Raw genomic sequence first — 17686 nt, 5'->3', positions numbered from 1 at the left:
ACACAGACACTTCTGGGCCATCCACACAGACACTTCTGGGCCATCCACACAGACACTTCTGGGCCATCCACACAGACACTTCTGGGCCATCCACACAGACACTTCTGGGCCATCCACAGACACTTCTGGGCCATCCACAGACACTCTGAGCCCATCTACACTTCTGGGCCATCCACAGACACTTCTGGGCCATCCCACAGACACTTCTGGGCCATCCACACAGACACTTCTGGGCCATCCACACAGACACTTCTGGGCCATCCACACAGACACTTCTGGGCCATCCACACGGATACACTTCTGGGCCATCCACACACTTCTGGGCCATCCACACAGACACTTCTGGGCCATCCACACAGACACTTCTGGGCCATCCACACAGCACTTCTTGGGCCATCCACGAACACTTCTGGGCCATCCGAACTTCTGGGCCATCCACACAGACACTTCTGGGCCATCCACACAGACACTTCTGGGCCATCCACACAGACACTTCTGGGCCATCCACACGAACACTTCTGGGCCATCCCACAGACACTTGCTTCTGGGCCATCCACACAACACTTCTGGGCCATCCACACAGACACTTCTGGGCCATCCACACACAGACACTTCTGGGCCATCCACACAGACACTTCTGGGCCATCCACAGACACTTCTGGGCCATCCACACAGACACTTCTGGGCCATCCCACAGAACACTTCTGGGCCATCCACACAACTTCTGGGCCATCCACACAGACACTTCTGGGCCATCCACACAGACACTTCTGGGCCATCACACACTTCTGGGCCATCCACACAGACACTTGACTTTCTGGGCCATCCACACGAACCTTCTGGGCCATCCACCAGAACACTTCTGGCCATCCACACGACACTTCTGGGCCATCCACCAGACACTTCTGGGCCATCCACACAGACACTTCTGGGCCATCCACAGAACACTTCTGGGCCATCCACACAGACACTTCTGGGCCATCCACTGAACACTTCTGGGCCATCCACACAGACACTTCTGGGCCATCCACACAGACACTTCTGGGCCATCCACACAGACACTTCTGGGCCATCCACACAGACACTTCTGGGCCATCCACAGACACTTCTGGGCCATCCACACAGACACTTCTGGGCCATCCACTGAACACTTCTGGGCCATCCACAGACACTTCTGGGCCATCATCTGGCATCCACACAGACACTTCTGGGCCATCCACACAGACACTTCTGGGCCATCCACACAGACACTTCTGGGCCATCCACACACTTCTGGGCCATCCACACAGACACTTCTGGGCCATCCACACAGACATCGGCCATCCACACAGACACTTCTGGGCCATCCACACAGACACTTCTGGGCCATCCACAGACACTTCTGGGCCATCCACACAGACACTTCTGGGCCATCCACACAGACACTTCTGGGCCATCCACTGAACACTTCTGGGCCATCCACACAGACACCTCTGGGCCATCCACACAGACACTTCCTGGGCCATCACACAGACACTTCTGGGCCATCCACACAGACACTTCTGGGCCATCCACACAGACACTTCTGGGCCATCCACACGAACACTTCTGGGCCATCCACACAGACACTTCTGGGCCATCCACACAGACACTTCTGGGCATCCCTGACTTCTGGCATCCACACGACACTTCTGGGCCATCCACACAGACACTTCCTGGGCCATCCACACAGACACTTCTGGGCCATCCCACTGAACACTTCTGGGCCATCCACAGACACTTCTGGGCCTCCCACAGACACTCTGGGCCATCACAGAACTCTGGGCCATCCACAGACACTTCTGGGCCATCCACACAGACACTTCTGGGCCATCCACAGACACTTCTGGGCCATCGAACACTCTGGGCCATCCACACAGACACTTCTGGGCCATCCACACAGACACTTCTGGGCCATCCACACAGACACTTCTGGGCCATCCACCAGACACTTCTGGGCCATCCACACAGACACTTCTGGGCCATCCACCAGACCTTCTGGGCCATCCACACAGACACTTCTGGGCCATCCACACAGACACTTCTGGGCCATCCACACAGACACTTCTGGCCATCCACACAGACACTTCTGGGCCATCACACAGACACTTCTGGACCATCCACACAGACACTTCTGGACCATCCACACAGACACTTCACTTTCTCAGGAGTGACTAGTAGCAACACCACAACACAGGTGACGCCTCACACCCATTGTCCAGTGGGGTCAAGCGGCGATAGTGTCTGATCATGTTTGGCATCACTTGAGGTGTTTCTTGTACTTGAGTGAAAGGGATTGTGGACCTATACTGCTATTATTATCATTATCATCATCATTATCATTATCCCCAGGCTAAGAACTCTGGTAACAAAGAAACTATCCGTCGTGGAGCTCTCATGAAGATGCTTCTGAACTGCGCCCAGACCTTACCACTCTGGATTGGCAATTCCGGAGAGAAGCCGCCTGCTCTGTGCGGCGCCGTACCACCCGAACAGAACTATGTGGCTAAGGTAATTAACGTGAGTCGGTCGTATACTTGGTCGTTTGAGGTGAATAAGCCATGGGATTGGTTCGTAGGATACAGTGCATGGTTAACTTAGAAAGGGGGGGGAGGGGTACAAAATGATTAGGTAGGTTACAGTTTGATACAGGAATTCTTAACTACAAGCCGGGATAAATTACATTGTTACAGTGAGATAATTTCTGTATTGTACTGTAATTTTTAACTTCCTGTAAATCGTTCCCCTAAGTTTAACGATGTAATTGCCTGTATTGTAATGGCCAGTACAGGTGATTGACATGATAGATTACAGTTTGGTACAGGTATTGTAATTAGTGTGATACAGTGTTCTAATTACAGCTTGATACAGGTGTCGTAATTACAGCTTGATACAGGTGTTCTAATTACAGCTTGATACAGGTGTTCTAATTACAGCTTGATACAGGTGTTCTAATTACAGCTTGATACAGGTGTCGTAATTACAGCTTGATACAGGTGTCGTAATTACAGCTTGATACAGGTGTCATAATTACAGTACAGTATTTCCACCTCTGTACCACCACCCCACAGGTCAACGACATGGTAGCTTGTCTCGTACGGGGCAGCGAGGGAGAGGACAATTGGATCCTAGCCGAGGTCGTTAGCTACAACACAACGACCAATAAATACGAGGTGGACGACATCGACGAGGAACAGAAGGAACGACACACACTCAGCCGTCGACGAGTCTATCCTCTCCCGTTGATGAGGGCTAATCCTGAAGTCAATCCTGAGGCACTTTACCCTAAAGGCTCCATTGGTGAGTAGTTTGGTTAGGTTAGGATAGGGTTGGGCTAGGGTAGGGTTGGGTTAGGGTAGGTTAGGTTAGGTTAGGGTAGTTTAGTTACAATTACATCATATGGCCCTGTGTCTTAACTAGATGATAATTCTTTAATGTCATTTCTCAACAGTCATGGCCCTCATTCTAAACCACATGGCCCTCATCCTAAATCACATGGCCCTGTCCTTAAACTACATGACCTTCTTCCCAAACCACATGGCCTTATATTCCCACATGGCCCTCTTCCTAAATCACATGGCCCTGTCCTTAAACTACATGACCTTCTCAAATCACATGGCATTATCCTATACCACATGGCCTTCACCCCACCCTACATGACTCTATAACCCACATGACCTCTATCCACCTCACATGACCTCTATCCACCTCACATGACCTCTATCCACCTCACATGACCTCTAACCACCCCATAGTTGATAATAAATCTCTCTTCTCATCTCCTCCCGACAGTAATGGCTCTCTACCCTCAAACGACGTGCTTCTACAAGGCCGTCATTAACCGCCTGCCCACTCTGGCCACCGAGGAATATGAGGTACTGTTCGAGGACCCCACCTATGCCGATGGCTACTCCCCCCCGCTGATGGTGGCTCAGAGATACGTCATTCAGATCAAGGAGGTTAGCAAGAAGAAGTGAAGCGTCGTCAAGCGTTCGGGGTCGTGGAGGTGATTAGTGAAGCGTTTTGGAGTTGTTACAGTGATTAGTGATGCGTTTTGGAGTTGTTACAGTGATTAGTGAAGCGTTTTGGAGTTGTTACAGTGATTAGTGATGCGTTTTGGAGTTGTTACAGTGATTAGTGAAGCGTTTTGGAGACTTTGTGGAGGTGATTAGTGGTGTGGTTTGGGGTCGTGGAGGTGATTAGTGAAGCATTTTGGAGTTGTTACAGTGATTAGTGAAGCGTTTTGGAGACTTTGTGGAGGCGATTAGTGGTGTGGTTTGGGGTCGTGGAGGTGATTAGTGAAGCATTTTGGAGTTGTTACAGTGATTAGTGATGCGTTTTGGAGACTTTGTGGAGGTGATAGTGAAGCGTTTGGGGTCTTGAAGGTGATTAGTGAAGCATTTTGGAGTTGTTACAGTGATTAGTGATGCGTTTTGGAGACTTTGTGGAGGTGATAGTGAAGCATTTGGGGTCTTGAAGGTGATTAGTGAAGCATTTTGGAGTTGTTACAGTGATTAGTGATGCGTTTTGGAGACTTTGTGGAGGCGATAGTGAAGCATTTGAGGTCATTGAGATTACATTGACGCGTTTGGTTGATCCGATGGAGTTTGCTTACGTCGCGTGCTGAATTATTGTCATGGCGACCGCAGACGTTGATTCTGTTTATTTATACGGCGCGCAAGACGAGGTCGTTAGGCGTGTGTGTTTTATGAGTTTTTTCCCGTATTCGAGTTTGAGATCTAGTATAATTAGTGCCCCTCCCAAGTGCTCACCTGAAGATTAGATTCCCCAAGTGCTCACCTGAAGATTAGTTCCCCCACAGTACTCACCTGAAGAACCACCCTCCCACCTAGTTTAACCACCCCTCTAACTATCTACTGGTGATAGGGTGACTAATTTCCAGGTCACACGTAAACACTAGAATGACCTAATCACCCCGTTCGCGAAATAGCATGAGTGAATGACTCGTCGAACTAACACATGCAGAATACACAAGCAAAACGAATCCAAAAAGTTAAATTCTCTGCTTGTCGAGGAATCCAAAATGACTACAGCCCTAAATAACGTTGTAAAATGATAAAATACAGTACAGTAATTGTATCTACAGTGAACATATGTAGAATTTGTAAATATGTGTTTGGGTTACTGTATACTGTGTAACTGAAATACAGTACTGTAGCTTGACTGTACCTACATAAACTTTGAAATATATTAATGTGGGAACTGAAATATCACTGTAAGCTAAAATACAGTACTGTAGCTTGACTGTACCTACATAAACTTTGAAATATGTTAATGTGGGAACTGAAATACCACTGTAAGCTAAAATACAGTACTGTAGCTTGACTGTACCTACATAAACTTTGAAATATGTTAATGTGGGAACTGAAATACCACTGTAAGCTAAAATACAGTACTGTAGCTTGACTGTATCTACATAAACTTTGAAATTTGTTAATGTGGGAACTGAAATATCACTGTAAGCTAAAATACAGTACTGTAGCTTGACTGTACCTACATAAACTTTGAAATATATTAATGTGGGAACTGAAATACCACTGTAAGCTGAAATACAGTACTGTAGCTTGACTGTACCTATATAAACTTTGAAATATGTTAATGGGAACTGAAATACCACTGTAAGCTAAAATACAGTACTGTAGCTTGACTGTACCTACATAAACTTTGAAATTTGCTGATGTGGGAACTGAAATACCACTGTAAGCTAAAATACAGTACTGTAGCTTGACTGTACCTACATAAACTTTGAAATTTGTTAATGTGGGAACTGAAATACCACTGTAAGCTAAAATACAGTACTGTAGCTTGACTGTGCCTACATAAACTTTGAAATATGTTAATGTGGGAACTGAAATACCACTGTAAGCTAAAATACAGTACTGTAGCTTGACTGTATCTACATAAACTTTGAAATTTGTTAATGTGGGAACTGAAATATCACTGTAAGCTAAAATACAGTACTGTAGCTTGACTGTACCTACATAAACTTTGAAATATGTTAATGTGGGAACTGAAATACTACTGTAAGCTGAAATACAGTACTGTAGCTTGACTGTACCTACATAAACTTTGAAATATGTTAATGTGGGAACTGAAATACTACTGTAAGCTGAAATACAGTACTGTAGCTTGACTGTACCTACAAAATAGTACATAGGCCTAATTTTTAGTACAATATCAGATTGAAAAAAGCATTACAAAATATAAGGAAATATTTTAACTTGTACAAAACTTATTATATAAATGACATAAATTATTATATTTTATTTTAACCTTCAATTAAATATAAGTTTTGGCCAATTAATTATATAGGAAATTTAATATATTAGGTTAGGTTAGGTTAGGTTAGGAGAGGTTAGGGGTTTGGTTAATGTGGTAAAGTCTAATTAATCTTCAGGTGAGCTAATATAATAAAGAAAAGATGATGAAAATACACAAAAAAATAATTAAATAGAAAATATAATAAAAAAAATTTAAATGGAATTAAATATTTAAGGTAACCCCTACACCATTTAAATTTTAGCCATAATTCAGGGTTACATAAACGAGAATATAAAGAAAATAATAATAAAAACTAATTATATTTCGGTTATATATATATACAATAATTAAAAATATAATTAAATAACATATAATTAAAGGATTATATATAAAAAATAATGAAAGAAAGAAATAATAATACATTTTCTCATCTATGTAACCTCCGATTTTAGCCATAATTCAGGGTTACATAAACGAGACTATAAAGAAAATAATAAAAACTAATTATATATCAGTTATATATTTATACTATAATTAAATATATAATTAAATAACATATAATTAAAAGATTATATATAAAAAATAATAAAAGAAAGAAATAATAATACATTTTCTCATCTATGTAACCTCCGATTTTAGCCATAATTCAGGGTTACATAAACGAGACTATAAAGAAAATAATAAAAACTAATTATATATCAGTTATATATTTATACTATAATTAAATATATAATTAAATAACATATAATTAAAAGATTATATATAAAAAATAATAAAAGAAAGAAATAATAATACATTTTCTCATCTATGTAACCTCTGAGGTCTATCAACAGGACGTGGCAGGTTAAGGAGGAATTTGAATATTTTTATAATTTTTACTAATTACTCGACACATAGTTGACCCTAAACGAGGTGATTAATCAAGAAGGTTGTTTATATATCGGTCCATGTTTTAGAGGTGATTTGAGGTTAAATTACACGAAGGAAATAGATAAATTTGAATAAGAAGACAACAGCTCCTCCATCATGTAAGAGAATTGGTTTTTTAAGCTTTTGTTTTTTGAGCTTATTTGGGTTTTTTAAGCTTAGTTTATTTGTGGTTTTGGGTTTTTTTAGCTTGATTTGTACCAGTTTTAAGGGTTTGTTGATAAATATTGCTCCAGCTTAGTAAGAGGGATATCTAAGCTTTGGGTTTTTTAAGCTTGTTTGTTTTTCCTAATTTGGTTTATTTGTAGTTTTGTGGGGTTTTTTAAGCTTGATTTGTTCTAGGGTTAAGGATTTTTATTTGTTCCAGCTTAGTAAGAGTTATGTAAGGCATTTTAAAGATTATATTTTTTCCCAGCTTAATTTATTTGTATTGTATTTTTCAGCTTAATTTGTCTCAGTTTTAAGGATTTATAGATTAATATTGTTTCAGCTTATATAGGTAGGAAGTAAGATATCTTCAAGCTTTGTTTTTTGGCAGTGGATATTTTACCGTGAAGCTTTCCAGCGTTCCAGCACTTACTACAAAGTTGCTAAGCTTGTTCCACTCATCCACCACCCTATCCAGCCTCCTTTTAAAGCTTTCCAGCGTTCCAGCACTTACTACAAAGTTGCTAAGCTTGTTCCACTCGTCCACCACCCTATCTAGCCTCCTTTTAAAGCTTTCCAGCGTTCCAGCACTTACTACAAAGTTGCTAAGCTTGTTCCACTCGTCCACCACCCTATCCAGCCTCCTTTTAAAGCTTTCCAGCGTTCCAGCACTTACTACAAAGTTGCTAAGCTTGTTCCACTCGTCCACCACCCTATCTAGCCTCCTTTTAAAGCTTTCCAGCGTTCCAGCACTTACTACAAAGTTGCTAAAGCTTAATTCCACTCGTCCACCAATATCTAGCCTCCTTTTAGCTTTCTAGCGTTCCAGCACTTACTACAAAGTTGCTAAGCTTGTTCCACTCGTCCACCACCCTATCTAGCCTCCTTTTAAAGCTTTCCAGCGTTCCAGCACTTACTACAAAGTTGCTAAGCTTGTTCCACTCGTCCACCACCCTATCCAGCCTCCTTTTAAAACTTTCCAGCGTTCCAGCACTTACTACAAAGTTGCTAAGCTTGTTCCACTCGTCCACCACCCTATCTAGCCTCGAAGACTTTCCTAAAAAGCTTGAGCAGATTTGTTAGACAAGATTTTCCCTTCGTAAACCCTTGTTGAGAGTCGTAGATTAATTTGTTTTTCTCTAGATGCGATCGGATGTTATTTGCTATAATTGATTAAAGAAATTTCCCCACTACTGACGTCTAACTGATCGGCCGGTAATTTGACGCATTTCCCCACTACTGACGTCAAACTGATCGGCCGGTAGTTTGACGCATTTCCCCACTACTGACGTCTAACTGATCGGCCGGTAATTTGACGCATTTCCCCACTACTGACGTCAAACTGATCTACTGACGTCAAACTGATCGCCGTAATTTGACGATTTCCCACTACTGACGTCAAAACTGATCGCCGCACGGACGATTTCACTACTGACGTTTAACTGATCGCCGTAATCGGACGATTTCACCATTGACGCCAAACTGATCGGCCGGTAATTTGACGATTTCACTACTGACGCCTCTAACTGATCGCCGGTAATTTGACGATTTACCACGATCGCCAAACTGATCGGCCGCAATTTGACGATTTCACTACTGACGCCAAACTGATTGGCCGGTATTGACGATTTCACTAACATTAAACTGATCGGCCGGGTACTTGACGATTTACGACGCCTAACTGATCGGCCGGTAATTTGACGATTTCACCATTGATTAAACTGATCGGCCGGTAATTTGACGCATTTCCCCACTACTGACGTCAAACTGATCGGCCGGTAGTTTGACGCTGATGCTCTATCTCCCTTTTTTGAATATGGGTACTAGTGCTATTTTGCCGTGAGTGCGTTCTGATTGGCTAATTGTCCAGCTAATGTGAGAAATATATTTGACCGTGACTGGCGGTAATTGGAATTTATTTAGCCGTGAGTCGATCGTTGTGTAGCTGTGAACCTAACCTAACCAAAATTAACCTAACCTAAATTAACCTAATCTAACCAGATTTCTTTTGTGCATGGAAATTTATCATTATAAAGGTGACATTTACTGGAACCTAACCTAACCAGCCAAAGAAACCTAACCTAACCTCCTAGCTCCCCTCCGTCATATTAAACAGAGAGTACTTAGCCAATCAGAGCTCACTCATGGTAAAATAGCGTCAGTAAGAACTTAGCCGGTCGCAGCAAAATATTTCCAGGTAACCAGACGACTCCCTCAAAGTCGGAAAAAATCCCTCATCACCGGAATTTTCCAGAAGTTTTCGGGTAACGGAAAAATGTTCTCGGAAGTTCCAGAAATTGCCCATTACATCGTCTCTCAAACCCGGAAGAATACCCCCCCCCCCCTCCTCGGAGTTTTCCGGGGTATCGGTAAAATTTTCTCCGAAGTTCCCGGAAAATCCGCCCCTCGGAAAATTTCAATTCCGGCTAGTGGAGAGTTCCGGGTTTGAGGGATTCTGGGTAACGGAGATACTACTGTGTTTTCCCAATTCAATTTATCTGTAGTTTATTTTAATTAATGTATTAGGTTTGGTTAGGTTAGATTAGGTTAGGTTAGGTTAGGTTAGATTAGATTAGATTAGATTAGTTTAGGTTAGGTTAGGTTAGGTTAGGTTAGGTTTGGTTAGATTAGGTTTGGTTAGATTAGGTTTGGTTAAAGCACACACACATACACATCAACTAATTCTCTATTATATTACAGGAATCAAGTTAAGAAAGACACGATCCAATCCTCAGCATTCACCATTGGGTCTTGGGTCGCCTTCAAGTTAGTGGACTATAATCCACCCGGCCCCCTGTCACCCGGCACTATTAAGAGGTGGGTGGGTGTGTGTGAGTGGACTGGGTGTGTGTGGATGTGGGGTGTGTGTGGGTGTATGTGGACTGTGTGGGTACTTTATATATAATACTGGATAAAAGTTTCAGTTCAAATAAGAAATAAAACCTACAATTCCAATTTTAATAATTTTTTTACTCTGATGACGAATTCTCACTTTTTCGCCATTCACAAATTTACAATTTTTGCCAACGTGGACGGATTAAAATCGGTGTTTTGTATTATTTTACACCAATGACAAATTCTTCCTTACTTACCTTTCACGATTTGACGATTTTCAGCAACATGGATGTATTCAACGACAAGTACAAAGTGGCCGTTAAGCTGGTGCCGAGTAACGAGCTTATATTGTGGGAACTCAGCTTAGAGGAGAAGAAGGGCCGTAGGTCGAGAAAAAGTAGCGGTGCTCGATCGGCCAAAGAGGAGACCAGGATAATAAAGTGTAAGGTATGTGTGTTATATTAATTTGTTTTAACGTAATATAATCAAATCTAACCTGACCTAACCATCACCTAACTCTAACCTAACCTAACCCTACCCTAACACTCCTCTCCGATATAAAAAACAACACCGTCGAACCTTACTCACCGTTCACTTGACCCATTCAATATCTCCCTTCCAGTATGGGGTCTATACACATATGCCAAATAAAGTACCAGAATTTGTTACTTAAGTGAAAGTTTGTAAAGTAGTGGTAAAAGTATCCAAGTTTATGAATCAATTTTGTTGACTAATAAATCTATTGATCTTCATTTGTATTGACTAAAGTATTTAAAAATTTGAGTATTTTAAATGTAAATACTCAAAAATGTTACTTGAGTACAGTAAAGTCTCGGATAATGGCGAAATGTGGCCTCCAGTATGGGGTGAATTATTATTACCATTAAAAAGAAGGAATATAATGACGTGTGTTTCCAAGTGTGACCTTTTTTCATATCTTTTGTGTGGTTTTTTACTTTTTTTCCCTAAAATAATACACAATTAATGAAAAGTCAAACTATATTCTTTAAATAATGTTTTGAATGGAACTTACACAATATAAATTAATAATATGGCTACACAAGAGGAGATGGACGCCATTGTTTTCAGTAGTAGTATGTGACTGGATGATGGTTCTACATAAGAAACTGAAGAAAATATGACCATGGTTAGCTGTAGTAAAATTAATGTAAAAATAGAATATATATGTATTAAGTGATAATTTAATGTTAATAAATGGAACACTAGAAGTAACTAACCACTAATGGTAAAGAAATAAGTAGACGACTGGGAACGCCAACGCATGAACAGTAAGTGCGCATAGTGAAAACATATCGCCATTTCTAATAAGACTGTGACAGCAACACTTATTTACTGTTCATATATGTTTTAAATAATATTACGAATGAAAACAAAAATTTACTGACCAATAGCGTAAAGTCTAAACATATGACAGCCAATGATGATGTGTCATCAGGTTCAATTCTGGCTGGAAGCTTAACCTGAAGTTGTTCATGAAACTGGTGATGGTGAAGGAAGGATGGTTTAGGGCCTTTAAAGCTGTATAAAGAACCTCACACATGCTTTTTTCTCATTACACATCTTTATGTAGAGATTATATGCATTTTTCTATGTCCCTGTTAATTTTAATGCTTTATTCTGTTAATGGATCCACTTCAGAAAATATGTTCATTGTTTGCTCCATACAATATCCACAGACTCTCACCTTTTCATATCGCTTAACACGCCTAGTTTCTCGCTGCTTATACACTTTCTATTAGCCTTGAAACAACACTACCATCACTTGCTTACGAGAACAGGACACAAAAATGCTGTGAGAACCCAACAAAGTCTCTCCCTTTTTACTGCTCAGACGCCATTAAAATACGGAGAAAATAACGCCTAAATTGAATTGATCCTAAATTAACCAGGGTCTTGAAATATGAACGATCAGCTAGAACCATCATTAACGGAGGCTTTCCGTACAGTACTCGAGTAACGCTATTTTGTCACTTATAACTTTGGGTCAATAACAATCAGACCCTAGTACTCACCATCACCATCTTCTTCCAGTATGGGGTGTCTGACGATGAGGGTCTACTCTTCAAAAGATCCATCCCGATGGACTCTGAGGGTCATGAGATTGCCCTCTATTGCTCTGAGTTAATGGCCTCAGTATGACGCACAGCAATCCATTCAATCTAATGCTTCACAAGCAATCTAAAAAACAGTCTCCTGATTGCTCAATTCTACAGGTAACGACTTGTGCTGTTTGGCTTGTTGAGTGTCGGGTACAGTCCTACTAGCCCAGGTACAGTGCCACTAGCTACAGGTACTGTCCCACTAGCCCAGGTGTGTCATAGCCAGGTACAGTCCCACTAGCTACGGCAGTCACTGCCTGGTACGTCCCACTAGCAGGTATGTCACTAGCCGGCACAGGTCATAGCCAGGTACAGTCCCACTAGCTACAGGTACTGTCCCAATTAGCCCAGGTACAGTGTCATAGCCTGGTAAGTCCCACTAGGCCACAGGCAGTCCATAGCCGGTAGTCCCAATTAGCTCAGGTACTGTCCCACCTGGCCCAGGTACAGTGTCACTAGCTACAGGTACAGTCCCACTATTACAGGTACTGTCCCACTAGCCCAGGTACAGTGTCAATTAGCCCAGGTACAGTCCCACTAGCTACAGGACAGTCCCAATAGCCCAGGTACAGTCCCACTAGCTACAGGTACTGTCCAACTAGCCAGGACAGTGTCATGCCCAGGTTGTCCCATTAGTCGGTACTGTCCCACTAGCCCAGGTACAGTCCCAATTAGCTACAGGTACAGTCCCACTAGCTGCGGTATCCACTAGCCCAGGTACAGTGCAATTAGCTCAGGTAGTCCAATTAGCTACAGGTACTGTCCCACAGCCAGGTAAGTCCTTGAAGGTAAAGTCCCACAGCTCATGGTGTCAATTAGCAACAGATATATATACTATCTAAAGATCCCTTCCTAACGATCCTCCTCTAACGATCCCTCACTCTAACGACCCCCTCACTGTTACAGTGCCACCAATCTGAAACCAACGCAATAGACAAACTCCAGGACCTGGCTCCGATGACAAGACGATGTGCAGACAGATTCACCCCGGAGCCTCATCCACCAGAAACTAGGCGCTTATAACGACCAGATCCCGGCACTTAAGAGAGTTCGCTTACCATCGGGAACGTCCCTGTCAAGTCAAAGGTCGGTAGAGGATTTTATGACGTTTGTTTGTTTTACGGGTTTTTTCGTTTGTTTGTGGTGATTTTTGTCGTTTGGTTTGGGATTTTCTCGATTGATTTTTTTTTGGATTTTCTTGTGTAATTTATTGATTGATTTTTTTTTTATCTTGTTTGAGTTTGATTGATTGTGTTTGTTTGTTTTAAAATTTTTACGGTTGTTTTTGGTGTTTGTGGTGATTTTCTTGAGTTTTTTCGGTTGATTGTTCTTGTTTGAGTTAAATTTATGCTGATTTTCCTTGCTTGTTTTGAATCTATATTTGATTTTTATTTGTTTGAGTTGATTTTGTCTTGATTTTTCTTGTATATATGACCTATGACACACCCTGTACAGTATATATGACCTATGACACACCCTGTACAGTATATATGACCTATGACACACCCTGTACAGTATATATGACTCATGACACACCCTGTACAGTATATATGACCTATGACACACCCTGTACAGTATATATATATGACCTATGACACACCCTGTACAGTATATATGACCTATGACACACCCTGTACAGTATATATGACCTATGACACACCCTGTACAGTATATATGACCTATGACACACCCTGTACAGTATATATAGACCTATGACACACCCTGTACAGTATATATGACCTATGACACACCCCTGTACAGTATATATGACCTATGACACACCCTGTACAGTATATATGACCTATGACACACACCTCTGTACAGTATATATGACCTATGACACACCCTGTACAGTATATATGACCCATGACACACCCTGTACAGTATATATGACCTATGACACCCTGTACAGTATATATGACCTATGACACACCCTGTACAGTATATATGACCTATGACACACCCTTGTACAGTATATATATGACCTATGACACACCCTGTACAGTATATATACCATGACACACCCAGTTATATATGACCCATGACACACCCTGTACAGTATATATGACCTATGACACACCCTGTACAGTATATATGACCTATGACACACCCTGTACAGTATATATATGACCTATGACACACCCTGTACAGTATATATGACCTATGACACACCCTGTACAGTATATATATGACCTATGACACCCCTGTACAGTATATATGACCTATGACACACCCTGTACAGTATATATGACCTATGCCACACCCTGTACAGTATATATGACCTATGACACACCCTGTACAGTATATATGACCATGACACACCCTGTACAGTATATATGACCAGACACCCCTGTACAGTATATATGACCTATGACACACCCTGTACAGTATATATGACCTATGACAACACCTCGTATAGTATATATGACCTATGACACACCCTGTACAGTATATATATGACCTATGACACACCCTGTACAGTATATATATGACCTATGACACACCCTGTACAGTATATATATGACCTATGACACACCCCTGTACAGTATATATGACCTATGACAACACCCTACAGTATATATGACCTATGACACACCCTGTACAGTATATATGACCCAGACACACCCTGTACAGTATATATGACCTATGACACACCCTGTACAGTATATAATCTATGACACACCCTGTACAGTATATATGACCTATGACACACCCTGTACAGTATATGACCCATGACACACCCTGTACAGTATATATGACCTATGACACACCCTGTACAGTATATATGACCTATGACACACCCTGTACAGTATATATGACCTATGACACACCCTGTACAGTATATATGACCTATGACACACCCTGTACAGTATATATATTGACCTATGACACACCCTGTACAGTATATATTGACCTATGACACACCCTGTACAGTATATATGACCTATGACACACCCTGTACAGTATATATGACCTATGACACACCCTGTACAGTATATATGACCTATGACACACCCTGTACAGTATATATGACCTATGACACACCCTGTACAGTATATATGACCTATGCCAACCCCCATGAATTTGAGTTCTCTTGCATATAGAAATAGTTAATTAAAATACAAAATTGGATTAAAATTAATTACATTTTTGACATTTTTAGGAGAATTTTATTTATTTTGGGTTAAATTGTAAAAAATAAAATAATTAATTGGAATAATATTAACTAGAAGTTTGTGTATTTGTTATAAACTGTAAATTATTTTTATTAATAGTGATTCATTGTTAAACCTGGATATAACGGACTTTCCTCGATAAAGTTCGTTAAGTAGAGGTCACATATCTAACAGAACCTGGATATAACGGACTTTCCTTATAAAGTTCGTTAAATAGAGGTTTCGATTCAATGGGACCTCGGTAATCTAACTCTCTCTGACCTTATAGTCCACTAAATAGAGGTTTTACATCTAACGGGACCTCGATATAACGAACTCTCCTGACCTTATAGTCCACTTAAAGAGGTTTTACATCTAACGGACCATATAACGAACTCTCCTGACCTTATAGTCCACTAAATAGAGGTTTTACATCTAACGGGACCTTGATATAATGAACTTTTCTCTTCAAACAGCCCATTTAAACAGAGATTTAATTACATAAACCGATAAATAATAATAATAGCGACAATGATCTTTAATTGCTCGTTTCAGATGGCCAAACTAAAGGGCTTCCGATTAACCGAGGTGGAGACGGAGGTACGGGCACCCTCCGTGTTCCACCTGCTAAGGAACTAGGAGACCTGCAAATAATTAATGACGTTCCACCTTGGCTAGAGAAGATGAGAGCCAGTGGGAAGACTTTCTGTTCCGCCAAATATCAATGATTCTAAACTGGAATGTTCTGAATCTTTATTCCCATTCTCAAGATTTTAATTTGTAAGGAATTTAGGAGCTGAGAATTGTAATATATATATATCTGACGCTACAATCAGTTGGGATTAATTTGAGGTGTTGCTCAAGTATTCAATTTTTGCTTTTGTCGCTTTTAGATAGAATTTTAGTTAGAATTTTTTTTTTTTTTTTTCATGACGAAGTTTTGACCTGACCTGACCTGGACCTATTTGTTAATTTAGGTTAGGTTAGGATCTTACAGAATATAGCACGTTACATTCAATTAGCTTTAGTTAAATTAGGAATGACTATTGGTACAGGGTGTGTCATAGGTCATATATACTGTACAGGGTGTCATAGGTCATATATACTGTACAGGGTGTGTCATAGGTCATATATACTGTGACAGGGTGTGTATAGGTCATATATACTGTACAGGGTGTGTCATAGGTCATATATACTGTACAGGGTGTGTCATATAGGTCATATATATGTAAGGTGTGTCATAGGTCATATATATACTGTACAGGGTGTGTCATAGGTCATATATACTGTACAGGGTGTGTCATAGGTCATATATACTGTACAGGGTGTGTCATAGGTCATATATACTGTACAGGGTGTGTCATAGGTCATATATACTGTACAGGGTGTCATAGGTCATATATACTGTACAGGTGTGTCATATATTATATACTGCATGTGTCATAGGTCATTATATACTGTACAGGGTGTGTCATAGGTCATTATATACTGTACAGGGTGTGTCATAGGTCATATATACTGTACAAGGTGTGTCATAGGTCATATATACAGGGTGTAGGTGTGTCATAGGGTCATATATACTGTACAGGGTGTGTCATAGGTCATATATACTGTACAGGGTGTGTCATAGGTCATATATACTGTTCAGGTGTGTCATAGGTCATATATACTGTACAGGATGTGTCATAGGTCATATATACTGTACAGGGTGTGTCATAAGTCATATATACTGTACAGGATGTGTCATAGGTCATATAAAATGTACAGGGTGTGTCATAGGTCATATATACTGTACAGGGTGTGCATAGGGTCATATATACTGTACAGGGTGTCATAGGTCATATATACTGTACAGGGTGTGTCATAGGTCATACTGTACAGGGTGTGTCATGGTCATATATATACTGTACAGGGTGTGTCATAGGTCATATATACTGTACAGGTGTGTCATGGTCATATATACTGTCAGGGTGTTCCAGGTCATATATATGTACAGGGTCATATGTCATATATACTGTACAGGGTGTGTCATAGGTCATATATACTGTCCAGGGTGTGTCATAGGTCATATATACTGTACAGGGTGTGTCATAGGTCATATATACTGTTCAGGGTGTGTCATAGGTCATATATACTGTACAGGGTGTGTCACAGGTCATATACTGTACAGGGTGTGTCATAGGGTCATATATACTGTACAGG

The 17686-nt window shown here is 40.9% G+C and overlaps 2 protein-coding genes across 6 annotated transcripts; both read left to right on the top strand.

Moving 5' to 3' along the window:
* Window positions 1–2370: 2370 nt before the first annotated feature.
* LOC121867627 (SAGA-associated factor 29-like) lies at window positions 2371–6295 on the top strand (the record flags this gene model as incomplete). 5 transcript variants are annotated; one of them, XR_006089206.1, is given in 4 exon segments in its annotated part: window positions 2371–2538; window positions 3090–3318; window positions 3811–4047; window positions 4110–6295. XR_006089206.1 is itself a non-coding variant. In XM_042367643.1 (3 exon segments), coding segments are annotated over 3 exon segments (573 nt in total), but the record flags the coding sequence as incomplete, so codon positions are not given.
* An 836-nt stretch (window positions 6296–7131) lies between these two features.
* LOC121867626 lies at window positions 7132–12369 on the top strand. The gene is made up of 4 exons (XM_042367641.1): window positions 7132–7328; window positions 10075–10191; window positions 10491–10656; window positions 12262–12369. Coding segments are annotated over exons 1-4 (393 nt in total). The 5' UTR covers window positions 7132–7326.
* Window positions 12370–17686: the final 5317 nt, after the last annotated feature.

The sequence above is a fragment of the Homarus americanus genome, unplaced genomic scaffold, assembly GCF_018991925.1.
Source record: "Homarus americanus isolate GMGI-L3 unplaced genomic scaffold, GMGI_Hamer_2.0 scaffold24434, whole genome shotgun sequence".
Lineage (NCBI taxonomy): Eukaryota > Metazoa > Arthropoda > Malacostraca > Decapoda > Nephropidae > Homarus > Homarus americanus.
Note: the sequence above shows the minus strand (reverse complement) of the source record. Positions and strands in the feature narration are given on the sequence as shown.

Coding starts and splice junctions, on each gene's coding strand:
- LOC121867626 (XM_042367641.1), top strand. Junction 10,192..10,490: donor TCACCCGGCACTATTAAGAG/GTGGGTGGGTGT, acceptor GACGATTTTCAG/CAACATGGATGTATTCAACG. Junction 10,657..12,261: donor CCAGGATAATAAAGTGTAAG/GTATGTGTGTTA, acceptor ATCTTCTTCCAG/TATGGGGTGTCTGACGATGA.